General features: G+C 46.0%; 1 protein-coding gene across 1 annotated transcript; it reads left to right on the plus strand.

Moving 5' to 3' along the window:
* The first annotated feature begins 5,611 nt into the window (after positions 1-5,611).
* On the plus strand, positions 5,612-8,136 carry LOC124667241 (phenylalanine ammonia-lyase-like). The gene has a single exon (XM_047204546.1). The coding sequence runs from the start codon at positions 5,744-5,746 to the stop codon at positions 7,877-7,879; it is 2,136 nt and encodes a 711-aa protein (XP_047060502.1). The 5' UTR covers positions 5,612-5,743; the 3' UTR covers positions 7,880-8,136.
* Positions 8,137-18,232: the final 10,096 nt, after the last annotated feature.

Raw genomic sequence — 18,232 nt, forward strand, 5'->3', positions numbered from 1 at the left:
TCAGGAAGCGGGAATGAAATTGAAAGGGTCTCGGAGGATTAGGGTTCTTCGGCGGTCCTTCACGTGATTTTATAGGCTCGGAGATGGTCGGCAATGGCGACACGATGACGATGGCCGGCGCAGATGGAGTGTTGGTTATCAACATGATTCGAGCGCGAATCTTAGCGTAAGTGGATAGGACGGACGCGAGAATGATTGGGTGAGGTTCTGAGACTACTGCCAACGTCCGAGACGAGCTTATCGTCGACGAGGTCGTGGCCTACTGGCTCCTCTCTGCGTTGTCGCTGCCGTAGAAGAAGACGACGACGATGAATGACCACACGTGAATTTTAAAGCAACCGAAGCGGTACACTGGTGATGGGTCGACTTCGTTCGCGGGCTGGGCCTCGACTTGGGCTGCTGTGTGGCTGCTGCGGTCCAGATAAGGTAAGTCCTCTCTTCTCTCTTTTATTTTATTTTATTTTCTGTTTTGAATTTGCTATTTGAATTCATATTGATTTCTGTTTTGTTTTGCAGGTTCTAAATTATTTGAATATCAATACAACTTGATAATGATGCTCACTGCATACTTTTGTTGTTTAACAAATAGTTAATTTAGGATTTAATTGATATCTTGTGAGGCTTGAATAAATAGAAATGGGTTTAGGTATTTATCTCAATTCCTTTTTAATTTAGGAACCAATTCTGTTTAAATGGTTTGAAAATTTATAATATGTGCACGGTGAACACATTCTATTTTTTCTAGTACTTCACCTTAGTGATTACTTACATATAATTTAATTATGTCTTGAGTTTAACAAACGGTAAAGGGTATGTAATTGGTTCATGATTCTATGTGTATGATGGTGTCTTAGGCTTTTAGGGAGATGATTAAGAAAGTTCTATAATCACTAATCTGGTTTTAGTAAACTTTAGCTTGAATTAATTAAGATGCATTCTATGCTTATAATTAGCAATGCATTTGCTAATGATGGTTTAATTTTATATAACACTACTTCATTTGGTCCACTAGGATGGAAAGGTAGGGTTTAATATTAGTTTTACACTAACCACTAAAATGACATTTAATCTTAAGATATATATGGCTTGGGTTTATACTTGTGATCCATGATACACAAGATAGGACAATAGTATATGTGGAGTGGGTCCTATGTGAAAGGGTTTAGGGTTTTGGTAATCCTTCACTATTTGAAGTATAAAATAGGCATGAGGCATGGCAGGGTTCTATTTATAATCCAAAATGACACTTGGGTTGAAATGCAAAGGTGGTCTAGGGTTTTAGTAGTGATCACTCAAGTGATAACCAACTAGAATTTGGATATGGGCATAAGCTAGGGTTATGCTAAATTGGCTAAAGTTACTCCTCCTTTCTTAGTTAGAATTCTTGTATCAAGGTAATACTAGAGTTGTCTCTAGTGTGTGGATAAACAAGGTTTAGGTTTAATGCCATTACTCCTCCATACAAGGCATGAGGATTGGTTTTTTTAACTACTAGTGATATACTTATTATTTTATGTGATAGATGAGATCTATTAATCATATGGGTTTAACTTATCATCTATATCTACAAGGTATAATCATGCATTAGACAAGATCCACTCATTCCACACTAATTCCTCTTTAATATTCCTCTCATCACTCTCATCCTAGATTCTTAGGGTTTATAATTAATACCAAGTTGTGATGATTATGGAATTGGTTTCCTAAGGTATTGCTATTCTAATAGGGTTCTCACCTCCAAGATCAAATATTGACTTGAATAACTAGGTTTAGTACTTCTCTAATATTCTTGTATGAACATATCTATGGTTAGTATTATAACTTCTCTCACTTATCAATGTCTTGGAATATCCTACGGTCCTACTCAAGAGATGATGATATGATCCTCTAAATATATGGTTTGCCTAGGAATTCTACCTTGCAATCTTCTGTAGTTTGTTCTTCAGGAATTCTGATAAACCTGCATCTTGTGGTATGCCTCCACCTCCTAGCTTCTTCATCTTAATCCTAACTAATTCAGATGGAGTGGCTCTATGTGTTTCTTTCCTTGTATCATACTACAAGATGATCAAATGGATGAAGGGTGTGGATCTATTTATAGGCTTGGGCAAGCTCTAGTATCATGACACATAGGTGGGTGACTCTTGTTTTGGTTTGATGAATAAGGTGCTTGGGTGTCATGCCCTCATCCATAGCAATCCTTTGAGCATGAGGTGGCAAAGCTTGGAATGCAAGTCATGTAGATATTTTCATCCTATGTGGCATAGAGATTATCCTCTCATATGATTTATTTTTGAGTAGCCAAGTGGCATTTGTTACTAAATATCTTGTGAATGCTTTTATACTTGTGAATAGTGCACCATATCATGTATGATTGGATTTATGTTATAATATTGGTCAAAAGATCAAGGTTGAGGGTTATTTCTCAATTTTGGATAGTTAGTGTTTGAATTCACCAAGGCATGATCATATGAGTTTCAAAATACTCATAGTTAGTTTTATTCAAATAGTTTGAACTATAATTCGTAATGTAAACGGATTTAGTTTTATGATATTCCATATATTTAATAAGTTATGATTTAAATAAGAAGATGTGGCTTTTATGCACTTTAGACCCTGTGGTTTAACTTATTTATGAGTGAATTAAATTACACACAAAGGCAGTTGCTAACTTTCAAGTGTTAATAAGTTAGGATTTGATTCTTAAAGAATGTGTTGTTGTAAATCTAATTCCATTTGATCTAATCCATAGGTCAAATCATCTCTACCCAAAACAAGGTTTTAGCAAAGATCACAGTGACGTTTATAGCGCTTGTGATCTACTTCAATTCCAGTAAGTCAAGTGAAACTTCAGTTCCTGTGACAAGTTTTATTTTAAAGCGCGAAAATTTCCCGGATTTTCTATGCATGAATGCAATACACACTTTGGTGTTCTCTCATTTTATAGCCTCTCAACCTGGGATATTACAATACATCTTGGGTTGATTCTACTTGTGTTGACACTATGCATACTTACCCTAAGTATGTTAATCTCCTTGACACCTCAAATACCCCCTCCCTTAGTGGTATAATGGATAGCCTCATGCCCCTTGTTGTACCTTAGTCCATCCATAAAACTATAGGTTGGGAACCCCTTGGAAAATACCTTGTTGAAAGAATTTTCAAAACCTTGGGTGAGTTGGTTTTACCCAAGTGTATATTTATGAAAGGAAAGGATCTTATCAAAGATGGTTGGAAGGAGAATTCTTGTTTTCGAAAACTTTGGCGCCTAAGTATTCACCCATGCCAATTACCTCGCGCAACCACATTACCCTAAAGTGGGCACGGGCTTAGTCCGTAGTTTGTTGAATCTGACGTGGGACACCTCACAACTCTCTAGGAGGGTCACGATGACCCTTGACGCCGGGTTGCGCTCTGGAGGAGGTAATACACTGTAGTTGCCTACAGCCGGACGATTACTGTGGGTCTTCTGTCGTGGCGCCAGAAACTAGCATTTCTCTCTTGTCATCTTAGATTAGTACACGTTGTCTCACACTCTTGCAAAGTACCTTCTTGATGGTTTGCGAGTACAATTCCAATGTACTCGCAGCTTTATCCCTGGATATTAACTTGGCCAGACTATGAGGAGTTCGAAGGTGATGGAGGTTACCTTGACGACTATGCGACCTAGGACGATCTCCCAGTCAGCTGCATGTAGGGTTTAAGGCATGACTTGGGCCCGACGCCGTTGATTTGTATCCGCTACAAGTGTTTGTTGAATTCAGCCCGAAGTGGCATTTATGTAAGACTTGGTCATGTGACCATTTGTAAGACTATTATTTCGGTACTATGTAATGGATGTCAGTTATGTGCTCACGGTGCACTGATCATGGAATCGTGAGTTGAATGCATAACGGGTATTTCGGACGGGTAGTCCAGGATCCCCACAAAGGTACAATAGTGCTCATCCAGATTACAACAACACCCAACACACCCAAAGATAAAACTATAAGCATGAAGTGAACTAGGCATCATAAGTAAACCGGGTCAACCGGAGTGCCAAACAAAAAGCTAGAAACTTCTAAGGAGACCTATGCCGGAGAAGGTGAGTAACATGTTGGACACCAGATCATTGTCGTCCCGCCTTCGGTCTCTGTCGTCAGAGGGGACCCCTATCCCTGGACAAACAAGAGACGTCGTCGTCAACGGGCCGGAGCTCTCCCTAGAGCCCGAGCCGGCGCACTAACAGATGCTGCACCACGCCAAGACGCATACACCACCGTCGCAGACTTTGCTTCTAGGAAGCTTCATCGCCAAAGCAAACACCACCGTCGATAGAGAGACAAACCATGGGCTCCAAGACGGCGCTTTCAAGAAGGAAGCGGCGCTCATGGGCGTCGCCGCAACCTGATCTGATCGGATCTAGGGCTTTCACCCAGAGCAACAGGACGAACAGGGAGTAGCCGCGACAACATCTTCAAGAAGAAAGCGGCGCCCAAGGGTGTAGCCGCCGCCGGTCCCGGACACGCCAGGCAGGTTTTCACCCCGGCAAGAAGTCCGCATCCGAACCTGATGGTGACGAGTTGCTGGCCACACCCATCTCTAGCCACTCCCCAGCCATAACGCCGCCCATGCGACCATAACCACCGGGCAACACCCGAGCAACGGCCCCCGTCGGAGCACCGCTGCTCACACCGACCAGGGCCGCCGCCCTGGCATCCACAGGGGTCCCACCCTCGCCTATCATCGGAGACGACAAGCAGCTCGCACGAGTCCGGCCACCCCAGCGACCGCAACGAGCACAACTTCACGGTCACCTAGCCACGTCATTCCCCCAGTCGCCCGCACCACCTTGCTCCACCCAAACACACGCCTCTCGAAGGATTGAGGCCGCCCACCGGCCGACGAGACTGCCCCGAACGGACCAAGCTGCGCGAGGTAGCCCGTGATCTAGATCTTGCTATAAATCTTACCACTCTAGTTTAGTAATCCTACTATAAAAAGGCTAGCAAAGCGGGGAAAAAAGAAGATCTGGATTACTAAACCTTCTTGCTGCTCTTTCTATACCCAGTTTAGCAATCCAAAATATAGCAATGATATTGGAGATGCTCTAAGTTATTAAGAGTATGGTGCATGATTAATGCTGACATACTAGAAGCTTGACCATGTGAGTATGAGACCACGTACCGGAAAATAAACCTCACAAAATTGTTTTGGTGTTCATCAATTCATACCATCGTTGCCAATGATAGATTACTGTGGATGAGAAGCGCACAGCAGTGCATCTCTCTGCTTCAGACGACGAGCGCCTGTCATTTGAACTGGAAATAGAAGAGGACTAACTCAGCAGCGCTCGGCCTCCGCCTCCCCGCGCACCAACCCCCTGCCACGAAGACGCCAACGCGCTCTTCTACGTAGCCACCACCCGGTCCGTACGCCGTCATGGCTCATGGCCACTGGAGCTCCACTCACCAATGACCAATCCAGACATCCAGTGGTCAACCTCGCCTTCCAGGTCCATACGGCCATACCAACCCACACCCCGAGACCCGCACCTACCCTGCTCTGCCTATTTAATCCCTGCCCTGCCTCCATTCCCCTCCAAGAAGAGCCTCACCTGTTTCCTCTGCAACTCGAGCTCCTCTTCAGTCTTACTTACTCCTAGTAGTTCTTTGCAAGGATCAACACTTTCAGAATCCAGATACACACACACCAAGCAGCCTCTAGCTAGCTTACTTGCTCTAGTAGTTCTTTGCAAATATCCATGCAGTCCGAGAACGTTGCCGCCAACGGCGATGGCCTGTGCGTGGCACAGCCGGCTCGCGCCGACCCTCTGAACTGGGGGAAAGCAGCCGAGGAGCTGTCTGGGAGCCATCTTGATGCCGTGAAGCGAATGGTGGAGGAGTACCGCCGCCCTTTGGTGACCATGGAAGGCGCCAGCCTGACTATCGCCATGGTCGCTGCGGTGGCTGCCGGCGCCGACACCAGGGTGGAGCTCGACGAGTCCGCCCGCGGACGCGTCAAGGAGAGCAGCGACTGGGTCATGAACAGCATGGCCAATGGCACCGACAGCTACGGTGTCACCACCGGCTTCGGCGCCACCTCCCACCGGAGGACCAAGGAGGGCGGCGCTCTCCAAAGAGAGCTCATCAGGTTTCTCAATGCAGGAGCCTTCGGCACCGGCAGCGATGGCCACGTCCTGCCCGCTGCAACGACGAGGGCGGCCATGCTTGTCCGCGTCAACACCCTGCTCCAGGGCTACTCTGGCATCCGCTTTGAGATCCTTGAGACGACTGCCACGCTTCTCAACGCCAACGTGACACCGTGCCTACCGCTTCGGGGCACCATCACGGCATCTGGTGACCTGGTCCCGCTATCTTACATCGCGGGCCTTGTGACCGGCCGCCCAAATTCTGTGGCGACTGCTCCGGATGGCACGAAGGTTAACGCTGCAGAGGCATTCAAAATCGCTGGCATCCAGCACGGTTTCTTTGAGCTGCAGCCTAAGGAAGGCCTTGCCATGGTCAACGGCACCGCGGTGGGCTCCGGGCTGGCGTCCATGGTGCTCTTCGAGGCTAACATCCTTGGAGTCCTCACTGAGGTTTTGTCGGCTGTGTTCTGTGAGGTCATGAACGGCAAGCCAGAGTACACCGACCACCTCACGCACAAGTTGAAGCACCACCCTGGTCAGATTGAGGCCGCGGCTATCATGGAGCACATCCTTGAAGGAAGCTCCTACATGATGCTCGCGAAGAAGCTCGGCGAGCTCGACCCACTGATGAAGCCGAAGCAAGATAGGTATGCCCTTCGAACATCGCCGCAATGGCTAGGCCCTCAGATTGAGGTTATCCGTGCCGCCACCAAGTCCATCGAGCGCGAGATCAACTCCGTCAACGACAACCCGCTCATCGACGTCTCCCGAGGCAAGGCCATCCATGGTGGCAACTTCCAGGGCACACCCATCGGTGTGTCCATGGATAACACCAGGCTTGCCATTGCTGCGATCGGCAAGCTCATGTTTGCCCAGTTCTCGGAGCTAGTGAATGACCTCTACAACAATGGTTTGCCTTCCAATCTCTCTGGTGGGCGCAACCCGAGTTTGGACTATGGATTCAAGGGTGCTGAGATTGCCATGGCCTCGTATTGCTCCGAGCTCCAATTTTTGGGAAACCCTGTGACTAACCATGTGCAGAGCGCGGAGCAGCACAACCAAGACGTCAACTCTCTCGGTCTCATCTCCGCCAGGAAGACCGCTGAGGCCATCGATATTTTGAAGCTCATGTCATCGACATTCTTGGTCGCGCTGTGCCAAGCTATCGACCTCCGCCACCTCGAGGAGAATGTCAAAAATGCTGTCAAGAACTGTGTGAAGTTGGTGGCTAGGAAGACCCTCAGCACCAATGACAATGGGCACCTCCACAGCGCGCGCTTCTGCGAAAAGGACCTGCTCCTGACGATCGACCGCGAGGCGGTGTTCGCCTACGCAGACGACCCTTGCAGCGCTAACTACCCACTGATGCAGAAGATGCGTGCAGTTCTTGTGGAGCACGCCTTGGCCAATGGCGAGGCCGAGCGGGATGTGCAGACGTCGGTGTTCGCCAAGCTCGCTGCATTCGAGCAGGAGCTCCGTGCGGTGCTTCCAAGGGAGGTCGAGTCAGCCCGGTGTGCCGTGGAGAATGGCACCGCCGCGCAGCAGAATCGCATCGCCGAATGCCGGTCATACCCGCTGTATCGCTTCGTGCGCAAAGAGCTCGGAACCGAGTACTTGACCGGAGAGAAGACGAGGTCTCCTGGTGAAGAGGTGGACAAGGTGTTTGTGGCCATGAACAAGGGGAAACACATCGACTCGCTGCTTGAGTGCCTCAAGGAGTGGAACGGTGAGCCCCTGCCTATCTGCTGAAGAATGAATCAAGGAACTGAAGAAACAGAGTGCTTCAGAATCCAGAAGGTTTCACATGTGCTTAGTTAATTAGTACAGTACTGTTTTTTCATTGTATCTTCTGATGTTGTCTGCGACGTCCTTCTAGACCTGCCGTACCAAAAAATCACAAATGTACTAGTTATATTCAGTAGATCACTGTTATATAACCAGAAAGTTCCTTCATGTCCGCATCATATATCAAAAATCCAAATCTAAATGTAAATGTCAGTTGTATCTGTGGAGTTGTAATTTCATCAACTCTAAATCTTTCAATTCACATCTCATCCATGCTTACCAATTTTCTTTCTTCAATTTTAATAGACTGGTAATCATGTATGTGCAGCACGCGTCTCCATCACGAGGGAGAACTTTGGAAGTCATAGAATGATGTAAATTTACCAAAACATATTCTTACACCAATCTACTGGGAAATATAATGAAACTCCAAAAAAACGTATAATTGTTCAAAATAGTTTTTAGCATTGCCTTAATTAACAAAATAACCAAATGAAGAAATGTGGCAACCTTATTGCATAGTTCATAGACATCATTTTTGGGATGGTTTATGGAAAGGAAAATCACTAGGGAGAAACATCAGTTTAATTTGACAAGCCATTGCAGTGCAGCAAACGATATTTACGATGGAGAAATCTAATGTGGAAATCATTCTCGATTAGTTCTTGGCATTATGTTGTTGCAGAACCTCGGTGTATTTTAAGATTTTTTATAACTTGTAAATTTGATTTTTTTTCTAAAAATAAAGGGATCATCGTGCTGAGGAGCCAAAGGAACTTTTCAGTAAAACCCCAGAAAATATGACACTCAAACACGGAAACTTTGTAAGTTGTTCGTGGTCGTCTTCATCTACATTCAGAAGACGCGAAAGAAACCAAATGACAGTAACTATTGGACGATAAATGAGACCGACCTCTGGGAAAGAAAAGGAATAACGAGACTAACCTGACTCAGTATGACTTGGCTCATGCTCGTGTGATTGACAAAGTAGTTGGCACGCTCTTAGTTGTTCAAACATGCAAAACACTATCTTAGTAAAAGGAGACTATATATCAACACTGCTTTCAACTTTTTTATCCAATGGAGACAGTTATCAAATTGATCACTGATTTGGCATCGGTTGTTCTTGGTACCCATTGATCAAGTCACACATCAGCTACATTCTCGGAAAACAAATCAAATTTTTTTTTTATTGAAAAGCAAGTCGAATATCAGCACAGGTCAAGATGAAATTATGCATACCGGGTGTGTGTAAAACTGGTTTGGCTCCCAGGTTGCCAGATCGCTGACCCCCAGAGTTATAGTTTCTTTTTTAAAAAAACTGTAAAAAAATCAAGACTAGACTTATAGCGGATTTTTCACCCTAGAGAGAAATCACATGCATTTTCACCTCAAGAAACCTACATGCATTTGCATGAACTTTACAGAGCCAAATCACATGCATTTTTACGTTAAGAAAACTACATGCATTTGCACCGCGCGCAATCAACATAAAGGTCACCAACAATCTTTTTCCATAGGCTGAACCTCAAACAGAGAATATTCCCATATAGCAAACGTCCGACGTAAACTTCACCTTCAGCCAGTCTCTCGGATACGTGGTCACAGTTTGCGACTCCCCTGCTCCTTCCGCTTTTGTTCCTCGTGTAGTGGAAATGTCGAAGTCGAAGGCTGAAGATGCAACCAAAGGCCACTTGCCGTTGAACTCGTGGGAGATACATCCAAGAGGCCAGTTGACGTCGTGGCCACAAAGCACAAACGCGCGCAATTTGGCCCAACCAAATACTGATCACTCACGAGAAAGGCAGATGCTGCGGCCGCCCATGGTTGCTAGCTACTTCGGTGCACAGCCACATCAGTCAGTCTCTCGAGAACAATGTGAAACTTGCAGGGAATTATCCTAGAATATCTGCTCAACACAGTCAGGTCCGTCAAGTCAAATGTCTTTAAGAACGAAAGTTCACACCAGATGAGTGTCTGGACCGGCCGGAAATTTGCATCAGAATGTCTTTAACATTCAGACCGGAATATGCCTCGCCGTTTACACATTTGCAGATGGAATGGCACATACGACCAATACTCAAATACGAGGGGGCTCCCAACTTTCCATGTCTTGAACGAAGCTTCATGTGTAAGTGGTGCCTGCCAGGACTCCTGGATGACTGACTGACTGACTTGACTCATTTTAAACAGAACTGTCCGTGAAACAACAAAGAAATTGATATACAGGAAAAGAGCCAGCAGGAAAGCATCCTACTGCAATAGGAAATACTCAAGATCACGATCAAGCACAACTCCCACATGGCTATGTGTGCCAGCTTAATCTCTATGTGGGGTTCTTCGCACCCCAAAAGGAGTATGCAGCACTAGCAGATAAGGAGTCCGGTTGTCTATGGCTTGCTTAGACTAGACAAACCTGGCTCCTTCGTTTTAAGATTTGTTTTCTTGTAGATTTGTACACATGGTGTAATTAAGCAGCCGCCGGCCCCGCTTGTTTTAAATTCTTCAATTATCGACAAAAGAACATCTACGCATGCCTACATTGGCATGGTTTGCACGTTCATAACTCGAAGTTCAACGTTTCTGTAATGAGTTAGGTAAAGCTGCCTTCAGCAACAGGTGGTACTCCACCGGTACTCCACACGCAGGAGATTTCTAGTATAATGATTGTGAACACAGTTAGCATTCCTACAATTGCTTCTAATTGGTAAAAACTGCTTTTTTAGCAATTGGTGCTAAATATCTAGCTCCAATAGGATTAGTATAAGTTTCCCCTCCATTTTGTTTAAAAGAAAGCTGAGTAACACCCCCCCCCCCCCCCCAACCCGAATTTCATGTTTGTAAAGTCTAGGTTCAAGCCTAAACCGCCCCAAAACAGACCAGGGATAAGCAATTGCACGCCCGGTGAAATTTCACACGCATGCTGGCCACCTCCCCGCCACCTCCCATGTCGTCATTCGGCATGTTTGTTGTCACCGCGTGACATAGGCATACCCAATGGGCCTGCCGAAGATGGTACCCGGGGTTTACTGAAGGCCCACGACCCGAAGAATAAGAAGATTCGGAAGCCCAAGATACTATTAAGGAAAGCTAGAATTGTAATAGCAGTCATCGTTTGTAATCTTGCGGGATGGGTTAGAAACCCTCCCGGACTCTGTAAACTTGTGTATCACGAATCCCTCGGCTCCACCTCCTATATAAGGGGGAGTCGAGGGACAAAGAAAGCATCGATTCATTGTCTCACAAACCCTAGTTTTTACATCGTCGAGTACTTTTCGGCTGAAACCTTCGAGATCTACTTGCCCTCTACATCCAACGAAACCCTAGTCTACTACTTGTAGGCATTGACAAGTTAATACCTTGTCAATTGGCGCCGTCTGTGGGATCTAGAGGCGACAAGGAGCTGATCTCGATGGCACGTTCAAGATCGTCGACTTCGTCGGTAGCAAGCAACATCATGGACAGAGGTAAACAGATCGAAACTGGTCTCGTTGATTTTGTTCCTCACCCGCCCTCCCGTTTGGATGCATATGCGTATCTGGAGGAGCCCATGGAGATGACGTTAGGAAAGTTTCACTTCCGCGTCGAGAAAGAAGGAGCATATCGCCTCGAAGTTCCGATCTCGTCGGGATTATCGGCGGATGATCCTGATTTTTCGAGCTCAGCATCATCCATCGAGTCAGGCGACGAGGAGATTTCGTCGCTACGCTTCATCAACACCAAGGCAAGCGAGAAACTCGCCAAGATCTTCAGCAACATATCCTTTGAGTCATCCGCGGACTCCTATATAAGCGATGACTCAAGCGACACCGACAGCTTCGACTTCATCGACAAGTCCATCTCTATTGGAAAGGTCTTCACCAATCTCTATGATGGTGTCACCAAACCAAGCAAAGTTCAGAATTCAAAATATCATCAGATCTACGCCATCGGAGAAGCAAGTCGCGATCAGGAGGAAACATCAGAGGCTTTCGACGACTTGGGAAATCCGTATGTCGATCCCTCTGACCTGAGGCGAGGTTTGGGCACTAAATATGTCGGGCCTACACCACGTGTTAGAGTTCAACTTCCACAAGCCGCATGGGATAGAGCAGCAAGAGCTATGGATGGTTCTGAACCAATGGAGACAACCGCTACGGTCGAAGAATTGCAGGCTTACCAATATAGGCTCGCCCGAGCTGGAAGAGAATTGGAAAAACAGACAGCCGCTCTGAATAGAAGAAAGGAGGCCACTTCCGCGTCAAGCAGGCGAAGAGCGGAGTTAAGTCGACAATCAGCAACTTCGGGAGATAGTCACAGAGAAGCTCGGAGGAGAGCAAGATCTCGGCTGCAAAATATACCGGAGGCTGAAAGAGAGACTTTAATTCAAAACCTCGATATGTCAATCGACACGAGGGGGAATATCATCCCGAAAACACCAGAAGAAGGATACATGGTAACGCAAGCTTTCATCTTAGCGTCCAGGCCACCTCCCGGAGACCCAAGAGAAGCGTTGTACAACATGGCCATGGCAGGATGTGGAGCCATGGGAGCAGCGTTCGCGGCCACACCTCCCGAAGGAACTGCAAGACAAAATAGTCCGAGACCTACTGCAGCAGTGCAAGATCCTCCAAGAGCAAGTGGAGTCAGAGATACGGCGACTCAGGCCAGGGTAGATAGAGCGCGACAAGATAGAAGAGAACATCGGCGTTCACCAGAACTTGCTGAAGAGGATATGTGTGGACTCCCGTGTTTCACACGACGGGTCCGAAAAACTCGAGTCCCATCAGGATTCAAGCTACCCGACAGTTTTAAGAAATTTGACGGCCTGCAAGATCCCGAGGATTGGCTAGTCGATTACCTCGAGACGGTAAAATTGATAGGTGGAACCAGAGCAACAGCCACGCAAAGCATTCAAATACACCTGAGTGGAGCCGCCAGATCATGGATAAAGAACCTTCCCCCAGGATCCATCGACAACTGGGAGAGTTTCGAGGATGTGTTCATCAAGAACTTCCGATCAACCTGCAAGAAACCCGCGACACTAGAGGAGTTGAGGTCATGTCGACAAAAGCATGATGAGTCAATGAGGAAGTACATTCAAAGGTGGAACATCATCAAAAACTCGGCAGAAAATATATCTGACGAAAGAGCGATAGATGCGTTTGTAGCAGGAGTGCGACGAGGAGATTTTGTGGAGGACTTGGGAAGAACGAATCCAAAGACAATATCAGCCTTAATGGAAATAGCAAACAGATGGGCAGATGGCGAAGATGCAGTGCATAATAAACGACACATGTCACCAGAGGAGGACCGCAGTCGAAATTTTCAAATAGACGACGATTTCCTCGACAATTTTCGAGTTACGATGCTCCTGACCAAATATCGGCTGGGTTTCGAGGAAGCAACGGAGGAAATAACTATCAAAGGAGTAACGAGCAGCAAGGCGACAATAGAGATGATCCTCGGAATAACAGGCAAAATAGCGGGTCAAGGTTCCAAAGAACTTTTGTAACTCCCGAAGATATGATGAACGGGCCATGCCAGATGCATTTCTATCTAGATAGCAATGGGAAGAGGCAGTCAGGACATCTGCAGAAGGACTGCCGCAATTTTCAAGCAATGCTGCGGGTTGCAGGGATAGCCAATGCTCAAGTAACAAATAGAAACCCCCAGGGGCCCAGGAGTGAGATCCACTTACCACCTCCTCCCGCGATTACGGACGAAAATCGACATCAGCTCAGAATAGCGGCAGCACCACACCCACCTCCATATGTTGATCCTAATTCCAATGGCGCGGTCTCGATGATTCAGAAAGCCATGCCATCTAATAGGGCTCAGAAGGTAATTTCGCGGCAAGTGTTCATGGCAGAGAAGATGCCTCCACCAACGGTTGAGTACCTCAATTGGTCAGGGCAAGACATTGGCTTCACAATAGCGGATCACCCGCAGCAAGTTCCTCGACCAGGGCAATCAGCACTTATCTTACCGGCAGTAATCGCAGGATTCGACGTATCCCGAGTGTTTATAGATGGTGGCAGCAACTTAAATCTTATGTACGCAGATACGCTAAGGAAGATGAACATCTCCCTAGCAAATTTGAAACCAACCGACACGCGTTTCCATGGCATCACACCAGAGAAGCCAAGTTACCCACTGGGGAGGATCAATCTCGACGTTCAGTTCGGAACCCGAGAAAATTACAGGATAGAACAGTTGGAGTTTGAAGTTGTGGATTTTCCGTCGCAGTATCACGCTTTGTTGGGACGACCAGCATATGCCAGGTTTATGGCGGTACCGCATTACACATATCTGCTTTGGAGGTTACCTGGACCTAAGGGACCAATCACAGTCAAAGGAAGTTTTGCGCTGGCCGATAAATGTGACAAGGATTTTCATCGACCGTCAGAAACTTTCGGGATGCAAGCAGAATACATGGCGTCGAGACTTACAACTGACTATGATGTGCTGCCAGATGTAGGAAGGCCCAACAAGGAATCAACCTTCAACACTGCAAAAGATTCTAAGGAAGTGCAGATTCACCCGACAGATCCGAAGAAAACAACGTCCATCGCGACAAACATGGACCTCGCATAGGAAAGCACGCTCGTAGAGTTCCTCCGTGAGCACTGGAAAATCTTCGCATGGTGTCCAGCTGACATGCCAGGAGTACACAGGGAACTTGCCGAGCACCACCTAAACTTCGATCCAATAGCGAGACCAATTAAGCAACCTCTACGGCGTTTTTCGGAACCAAACCGCAAAGCTATGCTGTCGGAGATTGATCGACTGAGAGAAGCTGGTTTCATCAAGGAGCTGCATACAGAGGCCACGTGGGTCGCAAATCCAGTGTTGGTCCCGAAGAAAAACACTAAAGTCCTTCGCATGTGTGTCGACTTTACGTGTCTCAACAAACATTGTCCAAAGGATCACTTTCCCCTCCCGAGGATCGATCAAATTATCGACTCCACGGCAGGATGTGAACGTCTTTCCTTCCTGGATGCTTACTCCGGTTATAACCGGATCAGATTGAAAAGAAGAGGACGAGGTCAAAACAGCGTTCATCACACCTTACGGCGTGTTTTGCTATAGAACAATGCCTTTTGGTCTGAAAAACGCGGGAGCAACATATCAGCGGATGATGCAGAAGTGCTTGGCAACACAGATTGGGAAAAACGTACAAGTGTACATTGACGATGTCGTCATAACATCAAAAAAGGGGGCAACGTTAATCGAGGACTTGAAGGAAACCTTCGACAACCTCGACAAATTTTGTCTCAAGTTGAATCCGACGAAGTGTTCTTTCGGCGTTGATGACGCGTAAAGCACACGCCCGTTGGGAACCCCAAGTGGAAGGTGTGATGCGTACAGCAGCAAGTTTCCCTCAGTAAGAAACCAAGGTTTATCGAACCAGTAGGAGTCAAGAAGCACGTTGAAGGTTGATGGCGGCGGGATGTAGTGCGGCGCAACACCGGGGATTCCGGCGCCAACGTGGAACCCGCACAACACAACCAAAGTACTTTGCCCCAACGAAACAGTGAGGTTGTCAATCTCACCGGCTTGCCGTAACAAAGGATTAGATGTATAGTGTGGATGATGATTGTTTGCGAGAAAACAGTAGAACAAGTATTGCGATAGATTGTATTCAATGTAAAAGAATGGACCGGGGTCCACAGTTCACTAGAGGTGTCTCTCCCATAAGATAAATAGCATGTTGGGTGAACAAATTACAGTCGAGCAATTGACAAATAGAGAGGGCATGACCATGCACATACATGATATGATAAGTATAGTGAGATTTAACTGGGCATTACGACAAAGTACATAGACCGCTATCCAGCATGCATCTATGCCTAAAAAGTCCACCTTCAGGTTATCATCCGAACCCCTTCCAGTATTAAGTTGCAAACAACGAGATAATTGCATTAAGTATGGTGCGTAATGTAATCAATAACTACATCCTCGGACATAGCATCAATGTTTTATCCCTAGTGGCAACAAGCACATCCACAACCTTAGAACTTTCCGTCACTCGTCCTGCATTTAATGGAGGCATGAACCCACTATCGAGCATAAATACTCCCTCTTGGAGTTAAGAGCAAAAACTTGGCCAGAGCCTCTACTAATAACGGAGAGCATGCAAGATCATAAACAACACATAGGTAATAGATTGATAATCAACATAACATAGTATTCTCTATCCATCGGATCCCGACAAACACAACATATAGCATTACGGATAGATGATCTTGATCATGTTAGGCAGCTCACAAGATCCAACAATGAAGCACATAAGGAGAAGACAACCATCTAGCTACTGTTATGGACCCATAGTCCAGGGGTGAACTACTCACTCATCACTCCGGAGGCGACCATGGCGGTGAAGAGTCCTCCGGGAGATGATTCCCCTCTCCGGCGGGGTGCCGGAGGCGATCTCCTGAATCCCCCGAGATGGGATTGGCGGCGGCGGCGTCTCGGGAAGGTTTTCCGTATCGTGGCTCTCGGTACTGGGGGTTTCGCGACGAAGGCTATTTGTAGGCGGAAGGGCAGGTAAAGGGGCGTCACGAGGGGCCCACACACCAGGGCCGCGCGGCCAAGACCTGGGCCGCGCCGCCCTGTTGTGGCGGTGCCTCGTGGCCCCACTTCCTTTCCCCCTCGGTCTTCTGGAAGCTTCGTGCAAAAATAGGACCCTGGGCGTTGATTTCGTCCAATTTCGAAAATATTTCCTTTGTAGGATTTCTGAAACCAAAAACAGCAGAAAACAACAAGCGGCTCTTCGGCATCTCGTTAATAGGTTAGTGCCGGAAAATGCATAAATACGACATATAATGTGTATAAAACATGTAGATATCATCAATAATGTGGCATGGAACATAAGAAATTATCGATACGTCGGAGACGTATCGGCATCCCCAAGCTTAGTTCCTGCTCGTCCCGAGCGAGTAAACGATAACAAAGATAATTTCTGGAGTGACATGCCATCATAACCTTGATCATACTATTGTAAGCATATGTAATGAATGCAGCGATCAAAACAATTGTAATGACATGAGTAAACAACTGAATCATAAAGCAAAGACTTTTCATGAATAGTACTTCAAGACAAGCATCAATAAGTCTTGCATAAGAGTTAACTCATAATGCAATAAATCAAAGTAAAGGTATTGAAGCAACACAAAGGAAGATTAAGTTTCAGCGGTTGCTTTCAACTTATAACATGTATATCTCATGGATATTGTCAATGTAAAGTAATATAACAAGTGCAATATGCAAGTATGTAGGAATCAATGCACGGTTCACACAAGTGTTTGCTTCTTGAGGTGGAGAGAGATAGGTGAACTGACTCAACATAAAAGTAAAAGAATGGTCCTTCAAAGAGGAAAGCATCGATTGCTATATTTGTGCTAGAGCTTTTATTTTGAAAACATGAAACAATTTTGTCAACGGTAGTAATAAAGCATATGTATCATGTAAATTATATCTTACAAGTTGCAAGCCTCATGCATAGTATACTAATAGTGCCCGCACCTTGTCCTAATTAGCTTGGATCACCAGGATTATCATCGCAATACACATGTTTTAACCAAGTGTCACAAAGGGGTACCTCTATGCCGCTTGTACAAAGGTCTAAGGAGAAAGCTCGCATTTGGATTTCTCGCTTTTGATTATTCTCAACTTAGACATCCATACCGGGACAACATAGACAACAGATAATGGACTCCTCTTTAATGCATAAGCATGTAGCAACAATTAATGTTCTCATATGAGATTGAGGATATATGTCCAAAACTGAAACTTCCACCATGATTCATGGCTTTAGTTAGCGGCACAATGTTCTTCTCTAACAATATGCATGCTCTAACCATTAAATGAGTGGTAAATCTCCCTTACTTCAGACAAGACGGACATGCATAGCAACTCACATGATATTCAACAAAGAGTTGATGGCGTCCCCAGGAACATGGTTATCGCACAACAAGCAACTTAATAAGAGATAAAGTGCATAAGTACATATTCAATACCACAATAGTTTTTAAGGCTATTTTGTCCCATGAGCTATATATTGCAAAGGCGAATGATGGAAATTTAAAGGTAGCACTCAAGCAATTTACTTTGGAATGGCGGAGAAATACCATGTAGTAGGTAGGTATGGTGGTGACAAGGTATTAACTTATCAATGCCTATGGATTGTAGGCTAGGGTTTAGTTGGAAGTAGAGGGCAAGTAGATCTCGAAGATTTCAGCCGAAAAGTACTCGACGATTATGAAAACTAGGGTTTTGCGGACAATGATTCGATGATCTCTTCGTCCCTCGACTCCCCTTTATATAGGAGGTGGA

The sequence above is a fragment of the Lolium rigidum genome, chromosome 6 (assembly GCF_022539505.1).
Source record: "Lolium rigidum isolate FL_2022 chromosome 6, APGP_CSIRO_Lrig_0.1, whole genome shotgun sequence".
NCBI lineage: Eukaryota > Viridiplantae > Streptophyta > Magnoliopsida > Poales > Poaceae > Lolium > Lolium rigidum.